Genomic DNA, 21,357 nt, shown 5'->3' on the forward strand with positions numbered 1-21,357 from the left:
GGCTGTCCTGGAACTCACTTTGTAGACCAGGCTGGCCTCGAACTCAGAAATCCGCCTGCCTCTGCCTCCCGAGTGCTGGGCTTAAAGGCGTGCGCCACCACGCCCGGCTCTGTCACACAGATTCTAATGGGACTGGTGTGGCCGTTACCTCTTTCTCTTAACACTCAAGATGTCCATTAAGGAAGGTTCAGGCAAGAGTGTGGTCGAGGACTGTTCTCTGAGGACTGAGCACAGACAGGAATGAGATTTGAATGAGAAAAGAAGTGGCAGCCACAAAACTGGTTTATTGTGCATGTGACTTTAAGCTAGCTTCTGGATTAGGATGTGTTGCCTGCTAACGTGTGAATGCACAGAGCTGGTAGGGGGAGGGGCTAACCAGAAATGAAAAGACGCCATAGTCACTGGGCTGGGGCTGTCCAGCGGGCACTGAGAAGCTAAAGCGCTGCAGGAGGCAGGTGAAGAAGAGGAAGAGCTCCATGCGGGCCAGGGGCTCCCCCAGGCATGCTCTTCGGCCTGTGGGTCAGAAAGGGCTGTCAGTCTGGGACCTGATTGGTGCTTTGTGGCACTGTGAAAGGCAGCCTGTTTTCTGGTCAGGTGAGATTTACTCTGGAGACCCAGTAGAAACTCTACAAGGGACAGAACAGTGAGCTATTCCCCCAGACAGACAAAGGTGCCTGACACCATGGAGCCCCCAGCTCCATAATCCTGCGACTACCAGCCACATCCCCAAACTCCTTGTACTCTGGCTAGACTCCGCCCCCACAGTATCTGGCTATAGCCAGGTATGCTCCTTCCCACAGCCCGGTAACTGCAAGATAGCCCAGCCCACTATAAAAGGGGCTGCTTGGCCCTTCATCGTTCTCTTAAGCCCTCATGTCTCTTATTCTCATCTCTAGCTCTCCTTCAGCCCCTCCCTTCCCGCCTCTCTCCACATGGCTATGGCTGGCCTCTCTCTTTCTACCTTCTCTCTTTCTCTCTGCTTCTCTACAATGAAGCTCTAAAACCGTAGACCATCTCTGTTCACTGAGACTCGCTGTGTTGGGGCAATAGAGCAGGTTTTTCCTCTAAAGAGCCGCATCTAACCTCCCACTGGAAGGACTTCCTGCTCTCCAGCCATGACCACCAGCCAACCCAAGGCACCCACTGAGCTAGCAGCCTGAGCTAGTCAGATTCTCTCACCCCCCCCCCGCAGTAAACTGACAGGGCTCCCCCCCCACCCTCCCTCTGACCCCTGGGCCAGAGTCCATCTGAGGGCCTGTTCTCAGCTCTTACGCAACATGCAGTGACATCTGGGATGTCTGAGACTGAGAACCTGTCATCTCTGGCCTCCATGAGACCCAGAGACCCCAGATTGCTCCCTCTCTACCCACCTCCAACTGGGGTTCATGGCTTCCCAGAGCCAGGCACTCACAAGGGCGGCATAGAGAGCGCAAGGCAGTCCCCCATGTCCCTGCAATTCAGGTTCTCTCCCACCCCCTTTATTTCCCCATAGTGCTCCACCCTCCAAGGCATCCTGGGAAGAGACAGGGAGCCAGGCACTCCAGAGACACCTGCTGAGAATGGCATGAAGGCCTCAGGTTTCACAAAGTGGCCCTGGGCATCCAGGAAGTGTTCAGGATGGAAGCGGAGGGGCTTCTCCCAGACAGTCTCATCCTTCAGCACGGAGGACAGGTTGGGGATGAGGGTCGTCCCCTGGAAGAAGGTGCATGGTGTGAAGTTGGACTGGGGTGGGGCTGTCTAGACCCTGCTCACATGCATGGTCTCTACCTCACAGACTGGATCCTTTCATGTAACCCTAGCCCTAGAGGCTTCCCAGCTTTCAGTAATGCTATGACATGGATATGTGATAAGTGACAGATATACACACTGTCACCTGTATTTGTAGGTAGTGGCTGTTACCACTTGACTTTTACCTTGCTCGATTTTCTAGCTGGGGATTCCAGTATACAGTTCTTGCTACTGATTGTCTTTCCGAACTTACCCAGGGGAAGTAGGTACTGTGGAGTGGAGAATTGGGTTGCCTAAATTCCACTAGATAGCTAGCAACTTGACTTTGGAGGAACCCAGGCCTACCTTAGGGATAAGAAAACCCTGTACTTCAATATCACGAGAAGTCTTATGTGGCAAGTTCATTGGGACAATGTCTGCAAAGCGTTGCACCTCATGAATGACAGCATTGGTGTAGGGCATGCGGGCCAAGTCTGCCATCTCTGGTGGCCGCACCTGCCCTATGACCTCGTCGATTTCCTGTTGTACTCGGCCTGGCAAGACAGCAACCCCTTAGAAAAAGGAACACCAGAGGGGTGCCCCTTGTCCCTCTACTACCTCTCTGTTAAGGGCTGGGCCCATGGGGGGAAGGTGGTCATCACCCTTGCTGGAGTCTGGGTCAAACCAGTGCTGGGAGCCACAAGAGTCCCAAGTAAGCGTAAGGACTGTGTCTCTACCCTCCACCTCCTTTCTTCCCAGTCCCAGCCAGGCTTACACTGCACATCTGGATGCAGAATCATGAGCAGCAGGGCCCAGGTCAGAGTGATTGAACTCGTCACAATCCCAGCACCAAACAGGTCAAGGACAACCAGATGTAGATTTGCTTCATTGAAGCTACTCTCAGGGTTCCCCTTTGCCTAGGACACAGAAAAGCAGTAGACTCAGTGGAGAGACAGGAAGGCCCCATAACACCCTCCTGATGACTTTAGGTGGTGACACTTCAGTGTCACTGGGTTCTTCACAGTACAATGGACACCAGATCTCAGAGTCTCTCACTTTCTCCATTTCAGCCAGAAAGGCATCAGTCAGGTCACGAGGTGGCTGGTCAGGGTCCCAGGTCCTCTTGTGCTCAGTCACCAGCTTATTCACCATGGTGAAAAATGTCTTTTGCCCAGGGAAGACTTTGTCAGCCAACCCTGGGATGTGCAGGAGAATTGGGAATGTGTTCAGAACCTGTAACAGCCGTAGAATATGGTAGGCTTTCCTGCTGCCTTTAATTTAATGAGTTGAGTAAATAATTAGTTAAAATAATAATAATAAGTAAAAAAATAAGTTCAGTAATAATAGTCATTATTTCAATGTGTTTCCATGTGCACATGATGTGAGCAGTGCTCTTGCCACAACAAAGATGTTGAGGTCCGGGAAAACCATAGAGAGTCAGTTACATGGCATCCAGGATTGAAACTCAAGCACCCTGCTTACCTGGCAAGCTCCTTACCCACTGACCATCTCTCTGGCTCCTGGGTACATAGGCTTAGTGTTGATCTCAGCCATTCTTAGTTTCCAGCCTCTTCCATGATGGACACTGGCCCTATGTGTTCCCACCTGACTCCTTCTTAGTCCCTGCCTTCTGCCTCTAGCAGTGCCTTGGTGGAAATTTCATAGGATTTGGTGGCTTTCCTGTGAGCAGAGGCCCAGCTTCTCACCTTCTAGAGGGCCTTGGTCCCCTTCTCCCCTCCCATTGCTGCAGGCTTGTCAAGCTTCAGGCTCCTATTCCTGTGGTTAACACTTCTAGCTGTCTCCTTTCCAAATCCCCTGTCTACAGCCTCCTCCTGGCAGGTGGACAGCAGGGAAGTTGCTCTGAAGGCTGCCCTTGAGTCTCCTACCTCTGGAAACAAGCCAGTATTCTCTCCCATGTTTTCTTTCAATACTTTTAACACCTTGATGAAGTCAGGGTCTCCATACTCAAAGCGACGGGCATAAATGAGAGACGCAATCACATTGCACACAGCTTTGTTCAGGAGTGTGTAAGGATCGAGGGGACTCCCTGGGAGTGGAGATGCAAGTAAAATTCAGGATATTGTTGCTGTCTCCCTGCCCCCACTTGTAGTCCACACACATTACCCACCAGCCTGGGCGGTGAAAGCATTACAGAGGTGGCCAGCCTCCTCTGTCACCCACTGCTCCAGCGATTTCTTGCCCAGTCCGAAGTTGCGCAGGGTCGACACAGAGAATCGCCTCTGCTCTCGCCATTCAGGTCCGTAAGGTGCAAGGACCACACCTGAAGGTACATACATGTGTAACCAAGGACACCTGGCTGTGTTGTCCTCTCCCCATTTCATTTCTCTTCTCCTCTGGGATCAGTGTCCCCCATAACCTCACCCTTCCCCCAATACATATCTCTACCACCCTCCAGTATGCTCAGGAGGCTCCACAATGGATTTTAGGAACTTTGTTAATTTCTTAACTTCAATACCACCTGCATCATGCCCTTCTTCTTCTCAGTGTCCCCCAAACTGACCCTGATGCCATCTCTGCCCCCACACTGCATTTTGCCTTTAGCTTTTTGCCCATAGCCTCGGTGTTGAAGGATGGGCATTTCAGGGCGGTCAGCTGTGTCCTCTCCACAGGTCACCAGCACTTCCCGAACAGCCTTCAGTCCGCTGATCACGACCACGGGCTTCCAGGCCATCTGAAGACTGAACACGTCACCATAGCGGTTTTGAAGCTAAAGTAGAAGGACAGAAAACATAGGTCTCCAGAGAGCATGCAACCAGGCTCACTTGCAAACGTGGGCAAGGTGTTGAGTGTGCACATGCAGGTTCCAGTGTGTATATGTGTGTGAGCATGTTTGTGGGCACACACATGCAAGTGTGGGCACATGTGTGTGAACATGTTGGTGTGCATCCACATGCATGTGTGTGAACATATATGTTCGAGTGCCAGAGCACATGTGTGCGCACACTCACATTTGTGTGTGTGTGTGTGTGTGTGTGTGTGTGTGTGTGTTTTGCTTGATATTGAACCCTGGTACTCATGTATCCTGGGAAAATGCTCTCACTGAGCTCCATCCCCAGCCTGACGATTCCTATCACTGTGACATCTTATAAGTTCAGTAAAGTAATCACAGTAGATTTGACACTGCAGTGGTGATCTTGTCAGAGTCAGAAAACTGTCGTGGGGTCCCTTAGAATCTCAATACACATGAATAAACTCTGGTTCCTCGAGATGGGCAGAAGGGTCAGAGAGCACACAGCAGCAGGAGATTCAGGCAGACACAGCCTCTCTCTCCACTCAGTGTCCTGACTGATATGCGGCACTAGACGCTGCACCATGGCAAGACCTTGTCTTTGACAGGATCATAAGGGACTTGGGACCTCTATAACTGCTGTCCTGTCCAACCAGACTGAACCCTGTTGTCACAGCCAGCTTTAACTCCTGGACTTTGTCCTTCATAACTTTTGCCCTAGAATGTCCCAGTGGATGCCACCAAAAGTTTGCAAGCTTTTCCTGCTTCAGGGTCCAGGTCCCTGTCTGACCCGTGGCTCGACCCCCACTATGTGCTGCTAAGGACACCATAACCTGAGTTACCATCCACCACTAAGTCACTCACCTTGTACAAGCTGTATGGCATGTTATCCAGGTCTACCTGCAGCAGGTTACCCAACACAGGCCATGGCACAGGGCCTGGTGGGTAGCGAGAAGTCCAGCGCTGGCGCCGGTGCATCAGGTCCACCAGTAATATGAAGATGACTGTGAATATGGCCACAGGCCACAGGCCAGTCCCAGTCAGCAGCTCCATGGATGCCCCCTGCTGCCCAAGCTTCCCAGAGGCCAATGACCAACAATCAATAAAATACCCAGGATCAGGAAGCCCCAAGCTTGGATCCTACCACCTTATAAAGGAGTGCCAGGATTGCCCTTTGCTCTCTGCCTCCAATACCATTTCTCTGTTTTGTTTGGCTAAGTGTAGGGAGGGGCCAGAGATGTTCAGTCCCTTCTAAGAGCTGGGCATGATGGTTGTACGGGGCTGAGATTGGGAGGAAGCTGTCCAGTGGATCGCTGTTTCAAGACAGATAATATGATCATTGCATACAAAAGAAAAACCTTGTATGCCACACATGGTAAGGTTTAGGAGTTGAGAACATTGTCTCAGAGAGGAATGAGACTGCCAAGAGCCACACGGAGCACTTTGTTGGGAGGACGTGAGGGGTGACTGGCATTCAGTCAATGGCTTCCGTGGGTCTGTGAGCAGTGGGAGGCTGTCTCCTGCATTGAGGGAATGGGGCTGGAACTCCTATGGGTGAGGGAAGGGCACTGGGGAAGGGGAGTGGAGAAGCATAGCTGGAGTATTTGCAATCTTTAGGACAGGTCTGTAGTCATTCAGTTGATTAGGAATCAAGACATACTACACAGCATTTCTCAGACCCAATCTGAGCAAGTGGAGATACGGTCTGAGAATCTTGAGGGGCCATTAAGTAGGTTCAGGAACTTGTCACATGCTGGAGTCTGTCTCTTAGTCACCCCTTGTTTGTTGGTGGGCCATTCTGTCTTGGCAACAGTCTTCCAAATGGACATAGGTAAGTCAGTTTGCTCTTCATGCCAGAGGCCTGGGGTCAGGGTGGGGAGCCTTGAGGAAAACAGGAAGATGACTCGAGCCTTCAAACTAATGACACTTGTATGCTGGCCACTGCCTGACATACCACACATAGCAACTCTCCACTCACTAGGGTCAGCAGAGGTTCAGTCCCTGTCCTTGCTCCTGATCCGGATCTCTAAAGATCACAGGCTCGAAAGTCCCTGTGGAATCCAGGCAGACTGTCTCTGCTTCTCCCTTCAGTGTGGCAGAAGGGGGGCAGGAGCTGAGCAGAGACCACACCATGGAGCACCACAGCAATGACTACACATGGGTCCCCTCTTCTCTGATGTGGATGCCACCCCTGCACTGACCACCTGTGTGTCACTGGAGCCTGTGGGTGAATCCATGCTTACTGTTTGCCTGGAGCCTCTAAGGCTGTTTCCTTTTCCTGTTCATGATTCTTGGCCCTGACCAACCCAGTTGCATAGACTGGCACCATAGGTTGGGGCAGAGAAAAGTGTCTTTCTCAAGCTCCAAGTTGACCTGAAAGGAGACCTATATGGGAGTCAGGACACCACCATGGATCATGGTCAGTGTGGGATTAGGGAGACAACTTGCTCAGGTCACTGACAGACTCAGGCTGCTGGATTCCTCCTGGTTTGCTCCAGGGCACGTCCAGTGTATGTTCTGGTGCCTGATGCTTACACCTGCATGTCAGGACTGGGACAACACATTTGGTTTCTCATCTCTACCTGTCTGTCATACGTGACATTATCCAAGAATGGTGCTGGCCCCAGTGGGGGATGGTGTGACTCAGGCTGGATTTTCCTACATCAGTAAATGAGTCCTTGTGAGGTAAGTGCACAGACAGGTGAGGGATGTCACTCACTGTGTGCTGTCATGGGTTTCCTCTCTGTCTCCTGCTCTTGGGAGAGGATCTGGATGCTCTGCTATCCATCTATCTGCTGGCACAGTTTGTTTCCCTTTATCCTGGGTCGATGTTCTCTACGTCAGGTGAACAACTGTGGTCTGTCAGGATCATGTGAGTTTAAGTGCATTGGGGCCTGGATATTCATGTCAGCAGCACAGGTGTGGCATGTCCACAATAGGATGTTGAGTTCTAGGCATCAGGGCAGTGGGACTCCCAGATTTGTTATTCTCTGCAGTCATGTGTACATATAATTGATTACTGTCCTTTGGACTCTCTGGAAGAAGACAGAAGAACCTGGGCACATCTCTCCTGCACTCTGTCCTGTGCACTGTTTCCCTTTCTTGCCTTTTATTTGTCTTGTTTCACTGAAATGATGATCAACAGTGAGTCTCAGAGTCGTTTCTAGGTCTTTTTCTTTTCCTAAGCATTCTGAGAAGTGGAACGTGACTCATTAGGATGTTAGTGACTATTGAGGGAAGACTTGGGAAAGCTTAGTTTGGGCAAAGGATGGCCGTGGTAGACCAGCATTGGTGACACTTTCATCCCTGAATAGATACTGTATCCCTCATGGTTTGAGGCCACAGTGGGACTGTGGTCTATTACCATTGACAATTACCTATGAAATCAGCAACCACAGAGTCAACACTTCAGATGATTCACTTGGTATGAAACAAAATGTAAAGTACTGAGAATCAAACTCATATATAATTCCTGGAGGAGTATTTTGTATATTCCCAAAATGCACACAAAGGGGACTGCTGAGCAGGATCATGACACTGACCAACCTCCATTTCCACCTCCAAGCTGAAGAAGTAGTTGGGGTTTGTAAAACTGTTGTCATATCCAAATAGACTTATGGTCACAAAGAACATAGCACAAGCATCAGAGAATTAAAGCCAAACTGGGTTTTTGTAATAGTTAAATACACCCATGCCTGGCTGCTGAGATGGCTTGGTGGGTAAACATCTGCCATGCAGTCCAACAGTCTGAGTTCAAGCTTTTGGAGCCACAGAGTAGAAGGAGTGTTTTAGCTCCTTATGGTTGAGCCAACTCCCTACTACCCAAGAATAAATACGTGATACACACACCCACATACACCTAAATAATAAATAAATAAATAAATCCAAATGTTCTTTAACAAGGTCACTGTTAAAAGGGAGAAAAAGATACAAACCCTGGGAGGAAGAAAGTAATGGCAATGCAGAGGCCTGACAAGAGAGTAGGAGTCAGAAATAAAATCCTATGTCAGATGTCTGTAGCAAACATGAGCCAAAGGCGTGCAAAGACATCTGTGTAAAGTGAGCAGACAAGCAGCCAACAATCACATAAACAGTGCCCACTGTCACTTATTATTAGGACAATGAGGCCAAAGCCACACTTTGTGGTTCTATCAAAACAGCTCTGGAAACACTGGTGTCCAGGGGGCAGAGCTTGCAGAGCCTTGGGCATTCTTCAGAGAATGTCAATCAGCACTGAGGATAACTGTACAGAAATTATTCAACAAAACTACTAAAGATGCTATCAATCGGGAGTTTCCCTTTGAGAATACATAGTGAAGTCAAAGGAGGCTCCTCCCTGAAGGGTCATTGGACATCCATGCCCACAGTTACATGGTTCATAAATGTCCAATGACAGACAGACAAACAGAAAAAGGGACAGGAGTGGTTCACCTTTTCCATGGTACCAAGCTCCAAGATGGCTGGTAGAAGTGAAGTACAGAACATGCTGTGGCTTTTCCTATGGTGCTGAAGGGAGTATACATGTGTCTTAATTAGGGTTTTACTGCTGTGAACAGACACCATTACCAAGGTAACGCTTATAAAGAACCACATTTAATTGGGGTTGGCTAACAGGTTCAGAGGTTTAGTCCACTATCATCAAGACAGGAGCATGACAGTGTTTGGAAAGGCATGGTGCAGGCAGATCTGAAAGTTGTACATCTTCATCGAAAGGATGTTCGCAGAATACTGGCTTTAGGTCAGCTATGATGAGGGTGTTAATTCCCAAAACCACACTGGCACACCTACTCCAACAAGCCCAAACCTCCTGTACTGCCACCCCCCTGGGCCAATCATACACAAACCATACATTTTATTCCCTGGTCCACATAGGCTTGTTCAAACATTTGTCTATGGGGACCATACCTAAACATAGCAAAATGCAAATTATATTTAGTCCAACTTCAAAGGTCCCATAGTCTATAGCAGTCTCAGGAAAGTTAAAATTCCAAAGTTCAAGGTCTCTTCTGAGGTTCCTTCAGTCACTCAACTGTAATACCCAATGCAATACAGAAAACCCGCTGGGTAAAAATCCCAACTCTGCATCTCCGTGTGTGATGTCAGAGCAGTCTTCAGATCTTCAACTTCTTTTTCGTCTTTGTTGTCTGCAACAAATTTCTTTCTCCTAAACTGGTTTCATTCCCTGTTAGCAGCCTTTCTCAGCAAATAGCCCATGGCTCTGTCATCTCGAACATCTTGGGGTCTCTAAGGCAGCTTCAATGATATATAGCTTGCTTCTTTGTCTGAGATGCACACATGATCTTCTGGGCTCCTCTGGGCTGGTGTCACTTCTACAGCTCTGCCCTCTGTAGCACTCTAAGCTCAAGTTGATCCACTCCACTGCTGCTACTGTTGTTCTTGGTGATCATCACATGGTACTAGCATCTCCAAAATTCTGGGGTATTCTGCTGCAAGTAGGTGTTATTAATATCTCCCATAAAATCTCCTTATGGTGCCAAGCCTCAAATCTGCATAACCCTTTCATCCCTGGATTGTCAACTGCAGCTGCGGCAGCACCTTCCCAAATGGCCTTCTGTGGTCTCTCACAGTGAGAACCCTCAGCTGCTCTTCATGACCCCTTCCTGCCTTCAAACTGCCACCACCTGTGTGACTCTTACACATTACCAATACAACTGTTTCAGGAGGTACAACCTTGGCTATTTCTCTTCCAACTCTTTCCCTGTGTAAACTTGGCCGACCTGGAAGTTGCTCTGTAGACTGACTTTGAACAAAGAGATCTGCATGCCTGTCTCCTAAATAGTGTCTCCTAAAGGTTTCATCTACCAAGCCTGGATTTAAGGTTTTCTTTGTCCAGAACTTGATCTGTTCTAGGCTGGTATTGAACTCAAAGATCTGATTGTCTTTGCCTCCTGGGATTCAAGGCTTGTACTTCCATGCCTAGATCTAAATTTAGCTGGGTGGTATCTTTCCCTATGGTCAATACTCCCTTAATTCAATTTAATATTCTTGAACACAGGACTCAGCTCCATTTCACTTCCTGGTGCTTCTTTAAGACTTGAATCATATATTTTCTATTTTTCTTTCTTAGGTTGCTATGCTTGTTTAAAATGCTCATAATGCAGCTTAACAAGAGGACAAAGTCTATGATGGGCATCTCTTAAACTTCCATTGTCAATGCAATTAATCTGAGTCTCTTTAATTTAGCCTCAGGCAGACTCTTCAGACAACAGCAAAATGTCACATTCTTCACCAAAATACCACAAAACAGTTTTTAGACCACATATTAAAATCCTCCACTGAATCCTCTTGCTCCAGGTCCCAACAATTCAAATCACTCTCAGTAACAAAGTCTTCCATATTCCTACTAGCGTAGCCCATTAAGCCCCACTAAAACATTCCATCATTTTTCCAAACCCAAAGTCCCGAAATCCACATTCTTCCAAACAAAAGCATGCTTAGATCTTTCACAGCAATACCCCAGTCCCTGGTACCAACTTCTGCTTTAGTTAGGGTTTTACTGCTGTGAACAGGCACTGTGACCAAGGCAACTCTTATAAAGACAACATTCAATTGGGGCTGGCTTACAAGCTCAGAGTTCAGTCCATTATCATCTAGGTGGGAACACAGCAGCATCCAGGCTGGCATGGTGCAGGAGCTGAGAGAGCTACATCTTCATCTGAAGGCTGCTAGCAGAATTCTGGGTTCCAGGCAGCTAGGTTGAGAGTATTTAAGCCCACCTACAGTGACAAATCTACTTCAACAAGGGCACACTTCTTATTATTCCACTCCCTGGACTGAGCATATACAAACTGTCACAATGGCACATGCACACTCGCATTATGGACATAACCATGGATACCTGGGAGTTCTGTGGTCTGCCATCCACATTCCATCATTCGTATGGGTACCTCCGTGTCTGGTTCTCCCATGAATTCTCCAAAACGTTGCTGCCACACACCAGCACATATCCCTCATGTTCTACCTTGAAATCAGTGACTTTCTCCTTATGACCTGATCACATAGCACCACCATTAGCCACTACCCATTGCTTCCTAAGCCCAATCCCATCACTGACCAACTCTACCCACATGACCTTTTAACTTCAGAGCTGGGCACGAAGCCTGGGTGGTCATCTAACGACACTGACAGATAGTTTGCATGGGTGTCATCTGCAGAAACTTCTGTCCATTAATCAGAACCGCCACATTAAAGGCCACCTTTAAGTGGGTCATATTTCTGAACTGTTGTAGCAAATAAGGCTAGTGGCCAAAACACCCATCAGACTTCAAGGATCAGGTTCAGCAGACAAGGCTCCATGTCTTGTCTTGGCACACAAGGCTCTTTTTCTTGTGTGTTTGGTACTTATTGTATCCAGGCCCTCACATGTGTTGGGCAAATGCTCTATCACTGATCTACATTCACAGTCTGAGATCTGGACCTTGTGGCTAGGAATGTCACATCTTCTAGGTCCTCTCAGATATGACCACCCAGGTTTGACTCTGAGCACCCAAGGGATGATTTACAACTAATGGCAACTCTAGTCTCTAGGAATCTTGTACTCTGTTCTGTCCTGTGTGCACACTGCATGAATGCAGGCAAATACCCATGGATATACAATAATATGAAAGGGGGGTTGAATAGGAAGGAAGAGGAGTTTTTGGTAAAAAGATGTGATTATTTCTGTGTGCACAGGAGGGGTTTTGTGAAGTATACTTTCCCCAGCAGGGTGAGTGTTTTGACCTGTACATTCAATGAACTAGTGTATGCCAAATGATGAGCAGTGGGAGGAGTGCCCTTAATATTCCTATTGAAATAGAGCCCATGGGAGAACAATTTCTTTTTCACAAAAGCAAAAGCAAAATCAGTATTTGTATACATGTGTGTTGCAAGCCCGGTCATATAGTTCAGGGTCTTGAAATGCTTTGGTCTGCCCTCAGACTATATGGAGTCTAAAATGAGCCTTGTTAAGTGTCACATGCCTCTAGAACAGTCCTCCTTGGCTCCATCAAATGAACACACTTTCAAGACTCTAAAATACTTGAACTTTCCTAGTGAGTAGCATCTAGTACATTTGTCACACATGGTTGCAGGGAGGACTTTTCTCAGTCTTGACAGGTGTTCCCAGACAGAACAGTGGGTCCTGCCCATCTTCCTGGAGTCTGACCTGTCCCCTGTTTCTTCAGTAGATTTCTTTCACATCCCTTGAGTGCAGGAAGCCTGAGTGAAAAGACAGCAGCTTTTCTAGTTTTGAGAGAGGCCTTAACCATCATTTGTGGCTCTTCAGGGTCTCGGAGACCTATGTCAACATTGTCACCAGAACAAGAATTATGCTGATTTCCAGCATAAGCCATACACACTCTCTTCACAGTAATCCTTGGGTCTGATTTCCGTGTGCAGTGTATAACCAACCTAGCGGCCATTGTTAGGTCTTTTTGTGTGATATAGGGTCAAGCAGTTAAAATCAGCCTTTCCTCCTACTTTATCTGGATGCGTCCCTCTCTCCTCTCTTTTATTCCTTTCTAATTCCTCCCTTCAGCACTCCCTGATGACTAACCATGCCTCCCCTTTCTGAGAAAGTGTCTCATTAAGTAGTCCAGGCTATATAGCCAAGCTGGCCCTGAACTTGCCATCGTCTTACTTCATCCTCCCATGTGCATTAGTGAAGGCCACTGCTCCTGGAGTAATTAATTCTATTCTCACCACATTAAAGCTGTTGATAGGTTGGACTGAGACAGAGTGTTAAGAAGAACTGTAGCCTGTTGTCTTGGGGCACAATTGACACAAGAGTGGAGTTTGGACCAAGAATCTGAGTTGCAGACACAGAACTTGTTTATGGGATATCAATAAGCCTGAACTTGGGATAAGGATAGAGCCACTGCCCCTGCTAGCCAACCACTGCACAGAGCTGGTAGGGCTTTGGAGTAACTGGCATTGTGTAGATGTCATTATCACTGGGAAGGGGTAGTCCGGCTGGCACAGAGAAGCTAAAGCGCTGCAGGAGGCAGGTGAAGAGCAGGAAGAGCTCCATGTGGGCCAGGAGCTCCTGGAGGCATGCTTGGCGGCCTGTGGATGGAAGAGGGCTCAGTCAGTCTGGGACCTGACTGGTGCTCCACCCTCTAAGGCACCTGCTGAGAATGGCATGAAGGCCTCATGCTTCACAAAGTGGCCCTGGGCATCCAGGAAGTGTTCAGGATGGAAGCAGAGGGGCTTCTCCCAGACAGTCTCATTCTTCAGCAAGGAGTGTTAGCTTTCTGTATAAACTCCATCCCACAGTTACCTGGCAATAGTTAGGTATGCTTCACCCCACAGTTACTTGGCAGCAGCCAGGCAGGCCTGACCCACTGTAAAAGAGGCTGCTTGCGCACTCCTCCCTCTCTTTTTCTCTTGCACTCATGCCTTCTTGCTCCCTTTCTGTCCCCTTGCCCCTTCCTCCTTCATCCCCCCTCTACTTGCTCATGGCTGGCCTCTACTTCTCTTCTCTTCTCTTCTCTTCTCTTCTCTTCTCTTCTCTTCTCTTCTCTTCTCTTCTCTTCTCTTCTCTTCCTCTCTCTCTCTCTCTCTCTCTCTCTCTCTCTCTCTCTCTCTCTCTCTCCCTTTCTCTGCCTCTACTACCCTCTTAACTGCCCTCCACATGCCCTGAATAAACTCTATTCTCTACTATACTGTCATGTGGATGGCCCCCCAGGGGAACGGATGCCTTGGCTTGGGCCCTCTAAGACATTCCTATCTCCCATTCTTCACCATACCCCACAGAACATATTCTCTCTCTTTTTATACACACATGACACAGGACAGGTTGGGGATGATTGTTGTCCCCTAGCAGGAAGCAGATGGTTTGTACACAGACAGGGTTGAGGCTCCCTAGACCCTAGTCACCAAGGTAACAAGCAGAGCCTCTCATTCACACCCTGGATGCTGTCATATAAACTCAGCCCTAGGAGCTTCACACAACTCATAAATGCAGGGATATGTAATAATTGGCAGATGTGCACACACTCTCACCTGTATTTGTAGTTAGTGGCTGTTACAACCACTCCTGCCATATTTTACCTTGCTTGCCTTTCTAGATGGGGTTCCTAGTGTACAGTTCTTGCCCTTGTTTCTATTCCCATGCCTACCCTGGGGGAGTTGGTACTTTGGAGTTGAGAATTGGGTTATTTAAATTTCAGTCCTCCTTAACTGGGCAGCTCATGCCTCTAGCTAGCCAGCAACACTGAGTAGAATTTGGGCAGGTCCCAGGCCTTCCATAGTGATAAGGAAGTCCTGCACTTCAACATCACTAGAAGTCCTTGTGGCAAAGGTATTGGGATAATGTCAGCATAGCATGGAGCCTCATGTATGACAGCATTGGTGTAGGGCATATGGGACTGGTCTACCATCTCTGGTTACCACACATGCTCTATGACCTTGTTGATTTCCTGTTGTACTCTGTCTGGAAAGACAGCATGACTTCTGTGAAGGTGCGCCAGCAGGTATCCCTTGTCTCTCCACTACCTCTCTATTAAGGGCTGAGTCCATCTGAGAAAGATATCCATCGACCTTATAGAAGGCTGGGTTAAACCATTGCTGGGAGCCACAAGTGTTCCAAGTAATCTTACAGAGTGTGCCTCTACCCTCCTACGCAGCCCCAGTCAGGCTTACTCTGCACATCCACATGCAGGATTGTGAGCAGAAGGCCCCAGGTCAGAGTGACTGAACTCGTCACAATCCCAGCACCAAACAGGTCAAGGACAACCAGACGTAGATTTGCTTCATTGAAGCTACTCTCAGGGTTCTCCTTTGCCTAGGACACAGAAAAGCAGTAGACTCAGTGGAGAGACTGGAGTGCCCCCATAACACCCTCCTGATGACTTTAGGTGGTTTGGTGTCACTGGGTTATTCACAGCACAATGGACACTAGATCTCAGAGTCTCTCACTTTCTCCATTTCAGCCAGAAAGGCATCAGTCAGGTCTCGAGGTGGCTGGTTGGGTCCCAGGTCCTCTTGTGCTCAGTCACCAGCTTATCCACCATGGTGAGGATGTCTTTTGCCCAGGGAAGACTTTGTTAGCCAACCCTGGGATGTGCAGGAGAATTGGGAATGTGTTCAGAACCTGTAACAGCCATAGAATATGGTAGGCCTTCCTGCTGTCTTTAAGGAGTTGAGTAAATAAGATTTGTAGTAATAATATTCACTACTATTCCAATGTGTGTTGTGTATACGTGATGTGAGGTGAGCTACTTACCCAACAAGGATGGTGAGGTCTGGGATAAACATACAGAGTCAGTTCTCACCTTACTACATGGGTTGAGAAATGAACCTCAAGCAACCTGCTTGCCAGGCAAGCTCCTTTACCCTCTGACCGTCTCTTTGGCACCTGGGTACATAGGCTTAGTGTTGATCTCAACCAGTCTTAGTCTCCATCCTCTTCCATGATGGTCACAGATCCTATTTGTTCTCACCATCACCTGATTCCTTCTTAGTACCTGCCTTCAGCCTTTAGCAGTGCCTTGGTAGAAATCTCATAGGCATTGGTGACGTCCATGTGGGCTGAGGCCCAGGTTCTCAACTTCTAGAAGATCTGACTTTTGTCCACTCTTCCCCTCTCATTGCTGGAGGCTTTTCAAGCTTCAGGCTCCTATTCCTATGGATGACACTTCTAGAGGTCTCCTTTCCAAATCTGTCTACAGCCTCCTCTTAGAAGATGGACAGCACAGAAGTCACTCTGCAGGTTGCTCTTGAGGCTCCTACCTCAGGGATCAAGCCAATTTTCTCTCCCATGTTGTCTTTCAATACTTTTAGCAACTTGATAATGTCAGGGTCTTCATACTTGAAGCGATGGACATAAATGAGAGACACAATCACATTGCACAAGGTTTTGTCCCGAAGGGTGTATGGTTTGAGGGAACTCCCTGGGAGTCGAGATGCAAGCAAAATTCAGGATATTGTTGCTGTCTCTCTGTCCCCACTTGCAGTGCACATGCGTCACCCTCCAGCCTGGGCAGTGAAGGTGTCACAGATGTGTCCAGCCTCATCTGTCACTGACTGCTCTAGAAATTTCTTGCCCTGGCTGAAGTTGCACAGGATAGACACAAAAAAATCGCATCTGCTCTTGCCACTCAGGCCCATAAGGTGCAAGCAAGAACAACACCTGCAGGTTCATCTGTGTGTAACCAAATATGCATGGCTATGATGCCCTCTTGCCCCTTCATCTCTCTTATCCTCTGGTATCAGAATCTCCCATAACTTCACCTTTCCTCACAAATACATCTCTACCACCCTTGAGCATGCAAGGAGGCTCCAGATAGATTTCAGTGTCTTTAATCTATTTATTTTTATTTTGTATCTCCATTACCACTTGCATCATATATCCTGATCTTTCTCTGCTCACCCTTTCACGTCTCTGGCTATGATCCCATCTCTATTCCCATACAGCATTTTGCCTTTTGCTTTCGCCCCACAGCCTATTTGATGAAAGATGGGTATTTCAGGGCGGCCAACGGTGTCCTCTCCACAGGTCACCAGCACATCCTGCACTGACTTCAGTCCCTTGATTAAGACCACGGGCTTCCAGACCATCTGTATGCTGAACATGTCACCATAGCAGTTTTGAAGTTGAAGTAGAGGAACAGAGAAATAGGAAGTAGAGGTCCCCAAAGATCATGCAACCAGGCTCACTGGGCAAACATGAGCAAGGTGTAGAGCATGCACATGTGGGTTCCAGTGTGTGTGTGTGTGTGTGTGTGTGTGTGTGTGTGTGTGTGTGTGAGTCCTGGTTGTTATTGTTATCATATATCTTGGGAAATGCTCTTCACAAGCTAAATCCTCAGCCTGAGGATACCTACCACTGTGACATCTTATGTTTTAAGTTCAGCAAAGGAATCACAGTAGATGTGACATTCCAGCTGTGACCTTGCAAGAGCCAGTAAACTGTCCTGGGGCCCCTTAGCATTTCATCACACATGAAAAAACTCTGGTTCTTTGAGATGGGCAGTGAGGCCAGAGAGGACACAGCAGCAGGAGATTCAGGCAGCTTCAGCCCCACTCTCACTGATGTCTCACTGACATGGTGCACTGGATTTGCACCATGGTAAGACCTTGTCTTTGACAGCATCATAAGGGGCTTGGAGCATCTATGGCTGCCCTGTTGATCCAGCCTGAACTGTGGTCACATCCTGCATCACCTCCTAGACTGCAATCCCCAAATCTTTTGCTCTAAAAAGTCCCAGTGGATGCCACTAAAAATTGCTATGCTGTCTCTCTTGGGGGCCCAGATCCATTTCTGACCTATGACTTGACGCCCCACAATATGCTGCTATGGACACCATAGCCTCAGATACCATCTACCACTAAGTCACTCACCTTGTACAAGCTGTATGGCATGTTATGTAGGTGCACCTGCAGCAGGTTACCCACCATAGAACATGGCACAGGTCCTGGTGGGTAGTGAGAAGTCCAGCACTGGCATAGGTGCATCAGGTCTACCAGTAATTTGAAGATAACTGTGAATATGGCCACAGGCTAGTCCTAGTCAGCAGCCACATCACAGACCCACTGCTGCCCAGTAACCAATGTCCAACATTCAATACAACAAAAGACCAATGACCAATACTCAATACAAATCCTAGTATCAAGAAGCTCCAAGCTTGGAGCCTGTCACATATAAAAGAGTGCCATGGTTGCCCTCTGTCTTCTGAGTTCATCCCCAATCCTATGTTTTGTTTGCTCAAGTGTTGGGAGGGACCAGTGATGTTCAGTGTCTCCTGAGAGCTGAACATGGTTGAGTATGGTAGGTACATGACCAGTAGACCTCTCCCTCAAGATCCATGATCTTTTTATTGTATGTGTCTTAGTCAGGGTTTCTATTCCTGCACAAACATCATGACCAAGAAGCAAGTTGGGGAGGAAATGGTTTATTCAGCTTACATTTTCATACTGCTATTGATCACCAAAGGATGCAGGACTGGAACTCAAGCAGGTCAGAAAGCAGGAGCTGATGCAGAGGCCATGGAGGGATGTTCTTTACTGGCTTGCCTTCACTGGCTTGCTCAGCCTGCTCTCTTATAGAACCAAGACTACCAGCCCAGAGATGGCACCACCCACAAGGCCCCCCCCTTGATCACTAATTGAGAAAATACCTTACAGCTGGATCTCATGTAGGCATTTGCTCAGCTAAAGCTCCTTTCTCTGTGATAACTCCAGCTGTGTCAAGTTGACACAAAATTAGCCAGTACAGTGTGCAAACAAATGTCTTGTATTCCAAAACTTGCAAAGCTTTGGGGAGCTTGAGAACATTGCCTCAGAGAGGAATGAGACCTCCTAGTCCTTCACAGAGCACTTTGTTGGCAGGACATGAGGGATGACTGGCATCTAATCAATGGCTTCAGTGGATGTGTGAGCAGGGGGAGACTGTTTCCTGCAGTTGAGGGAAAGAGGCTGGAGCCACTATGGTGATGGAATAGCAATAGGGGAAGACATCTAGAGTCATGGTGGGTAAGTGAAGGCCAATGGGGGGAGGCAGTTGGAGCATACGTCATCATCATTACAGGTCTGTGCTCATGCAGTTGATCAGGCAGGACGTAATACAACATGAAGTTTTTCTCACCCAGTCCATGGAAGCTTGAAAAATGGTCTGAGAATCTTAGGGTGCCATTAAGTTGGTTCAGGGACTTGTCAAATGCTGGCCTATCTCTCTATTTACCCTTCATTTATTAGTCATTCAATCTCTCCTGTCAATAGTCTTCCACGTGGACATAGGTAAGGCAGATTTTTCTTCAGGCCAGAGGCCCGTGGTTAGGATGGTTTGCATTGAGGAAAACAGAAAGATGACTCCTGAGTCTTTTATCAAATGGTGCTTGTGTGTTGGGCACTGCTGTGCCACAGCACATGCCAGCTTGCCATTCACTAGGCTCAGCATAGGCTCAGTCCCTGTCTTTGATGGATACAGACCTCTGAAGATCAAAGGCTCAGAAGTCTTAGTGGAATCCAGGCAGGCTCTCTCTGCTGCACCTTCTGTGTGGCAGAAGGGAAGCAGGGGCTGAGCAGCGACCACACCATGCAGCCCCACAACAAGAACTAGACATGAGTCTCCTCCTCTCTGCTAACCATGCTACCTCTGCACTGACCACCTCTGTGTCACTGGAGCCTGTGGGTGACTCCATGCTTATTGCTGGCCTGAAGCTTCTAATCCTGCTTGCTCTTCCTGTCCATGATTCTTGGATCTAAATTTAGCTGGGGATAATCTTGCCCCAAGGTCATTACTCCCTTGGGGAATGCTTTTGGGGCTGCTTCTAGAAATTTTGCAAGCACTTGTCACGGGGATCAAGGAAGTAGGCTCAGTTAAAATATTCACATTTAGGCTACTACAAACTCAAGGTAATCTCAGTTGAGGAATGTGTGACATTCATTTTATCTTGGTCATCCTGATAAGACCCTAGAGACTGTGACCAGGGGGCTTTGTTTATTGCCTTGTTTTACCACTTTGTTTATTACTTTGATCACTTTGTCTTTGATCTAAGAACTGACCCTATTCTCTTCAAGTACCAAAAATGGTATAAAAGCTGACCTGGAAATAATAAACCTGCTTGAGCCACAACACTGGCTGGAGTCATGTTATAATGTTGTCTAATTGTCTTTTTCTTTTCAGTCCTCACTCTGTCCCTTGAGACTCTGTTGACTGACTGAACTGGCCTAGTCAGATGCCACCTTAATATTGAAGCTCAGTAAATTGGATACAATGAAGGGCACAGTGGGAAAGGATGTGATTGAAAATGCAGCCAAGGCAAAGGAAAATGAAGAAGATTTGGGCTAGTGGTGAATAAACCTTGTAATGGTAGAATGCTTTTGGTGTACACGTTTAGAAATATGCTAAAATATAGAGGACTGAAGATAATTCTCATAGATGCTTTTAGTCCTTGGACACTGAGTAGAGATAGTTTAGACCCTAGACATGAGGGAGAGAATGAATTTCAGAAAAGCATCCTCTCCCCTGTCTAGGATGCTTTGGTGAAAGAGAAGGAAAATGAACATGAGCTGGTCCAGAACTCTCCTAGGGAGAGGAGATCAGGAGACATCCTGCTTCTCCTCTGGCTCCTACTGCAAGAATGCTTAGTTCTACTTCTGGTTCCCTTAGGTAGGATATCTGGGTCCATTTAGCGGCATATCTAGTTCTTTTCCCTGTCTGTTGTTTGCCATTGGTGTGCCAGTTGATGTCTGTGTTTTCATTTGATTGCTTGATTGCTGCTCTGTGTTTCATATTCAAAAGAGAAAATGGTTAAAACTTCATTTGCTGGCCCTCCACTCCTTGATTTAGTTTTAACTTGTTTAAAAAAAAATGACAACAAAAAAGCAATCTCAATTTGCACAACAAAAAACTAGTAAGCTGACCTGCACTTGTAGCTAGGAGTCTAGCACACCTGGAGATGCCCTGGCAGGGACTGATTGTCTATACAAGTCACTCATAAAGGGGCCAGCAGCTCCTCAACTTCTCTGGTCAGAAAGCTGATGGTTGTTTCTCCTAGGAAAATCTTTGTGACTGTAATTATTGTTTTCAACATGTAAAAAGGTGCTCCTCCCTTGAAATTACAGCTAGAAAAAGTAAGAAAATTTTTTATAGTCTAAATCTGTAAGTTGTGTGTGGCCACTCACTTCAAGTTTGTTTCTGACTGGTCTTCAATGTATAAATATGTTATGTATGTCTTGGTTATAGATGATTGGTTTATAAGTTACTGGGTATGATTAAAAATTTGTAAGATTGGTAACAGAAAGTTGTCTTAAAACTGGTAACTCAGTGGGAGTCATTTTAGATAAAAACATATGCAATGAGTCTACCTAGGGAAACAGGTCTAAAGATATCCCTTAATTGGGATAATATTTTATGTAATTTGTTCTAGAAACCAGACTTATAAAAGATAGGATTTAAA

At 47.3% G+C, this 21,357-nt stretch overlaps 1 protein-coding gene and 1 pseudogene across 3 annotated transcripts; both read right to left on the minus strand.

The window, feature by feature from the left end:
• Window positions 1–53: 53 nt before the first annotated feature.
• LOC110334795 (cytochrome P450 2D3) lies at window positions 54–5,574 on the minus strand. Of its 3 annotated transcripts, XM_021216747.1 has the most exons (9): window positions 5,321–5,574; window positions 4,264–4,435; window positions 3,836–3,988; window positions 3,594–3,754; window positions 2,764–2,940; window positions 2,483–2,624; window positions 2,074–2,261; window positions 1,551–1,692; window positions 265–513 (listed from the first exon to the last, which is right to left on the minus strand). In XM_021216747.1, the coding sequence occupies exons 1-9, from the start codon at window positions 5,507–5,509 to the stop codon at window positions 335–337; spliced, it is 1,503 nt and encodes a 500-aa protein (XP_021072406.1). In that variant the 5' UTR covers window positions 5,510–5,574; the 3' UTR covers window positions 265–334. The 3 variants fall into 3 exon arrangements, with proteins under 3 accessions (XP_029403952.1, XP_029403951.1, XP_021072406.1); XM_029548092.1 differs by lacking the exon at window positions 3,594–3,754 and having other exon boundaries at window positions 54–513; window positions 2,764–2,903; window positions 5,321–5,563; XM_029548091.1 differs by lacking the exon at window positions 3,594–3,754 and having other exon boundaries at window positions 54–513; window positions 2,764–2,978; window positions 5,321–5,563.
• Window positions 5,575–13,340: 7,766 nt separating this feature from the next.
• On the minus strand, window positions 13,341–19,596 carry LOC110334530 (annotated as a pseudogene).
• Window positions 19,597–21,357: the final 1,761 nt, after the last annotated feature.

The sequence above is a fragment of the Mus pahari genome, chromosome 17 (assembly GCF_900095145.1).
Source record: "Mus pahari chromosome 17, PAHARI_EIJ_v1.1, whole genome shotgun sequence".
Lineage (NCBI taxonomy): Eukaryota > Metazoa > Chordata > Mammalia > Rodentia > Muridae > Mus > Mus pahari.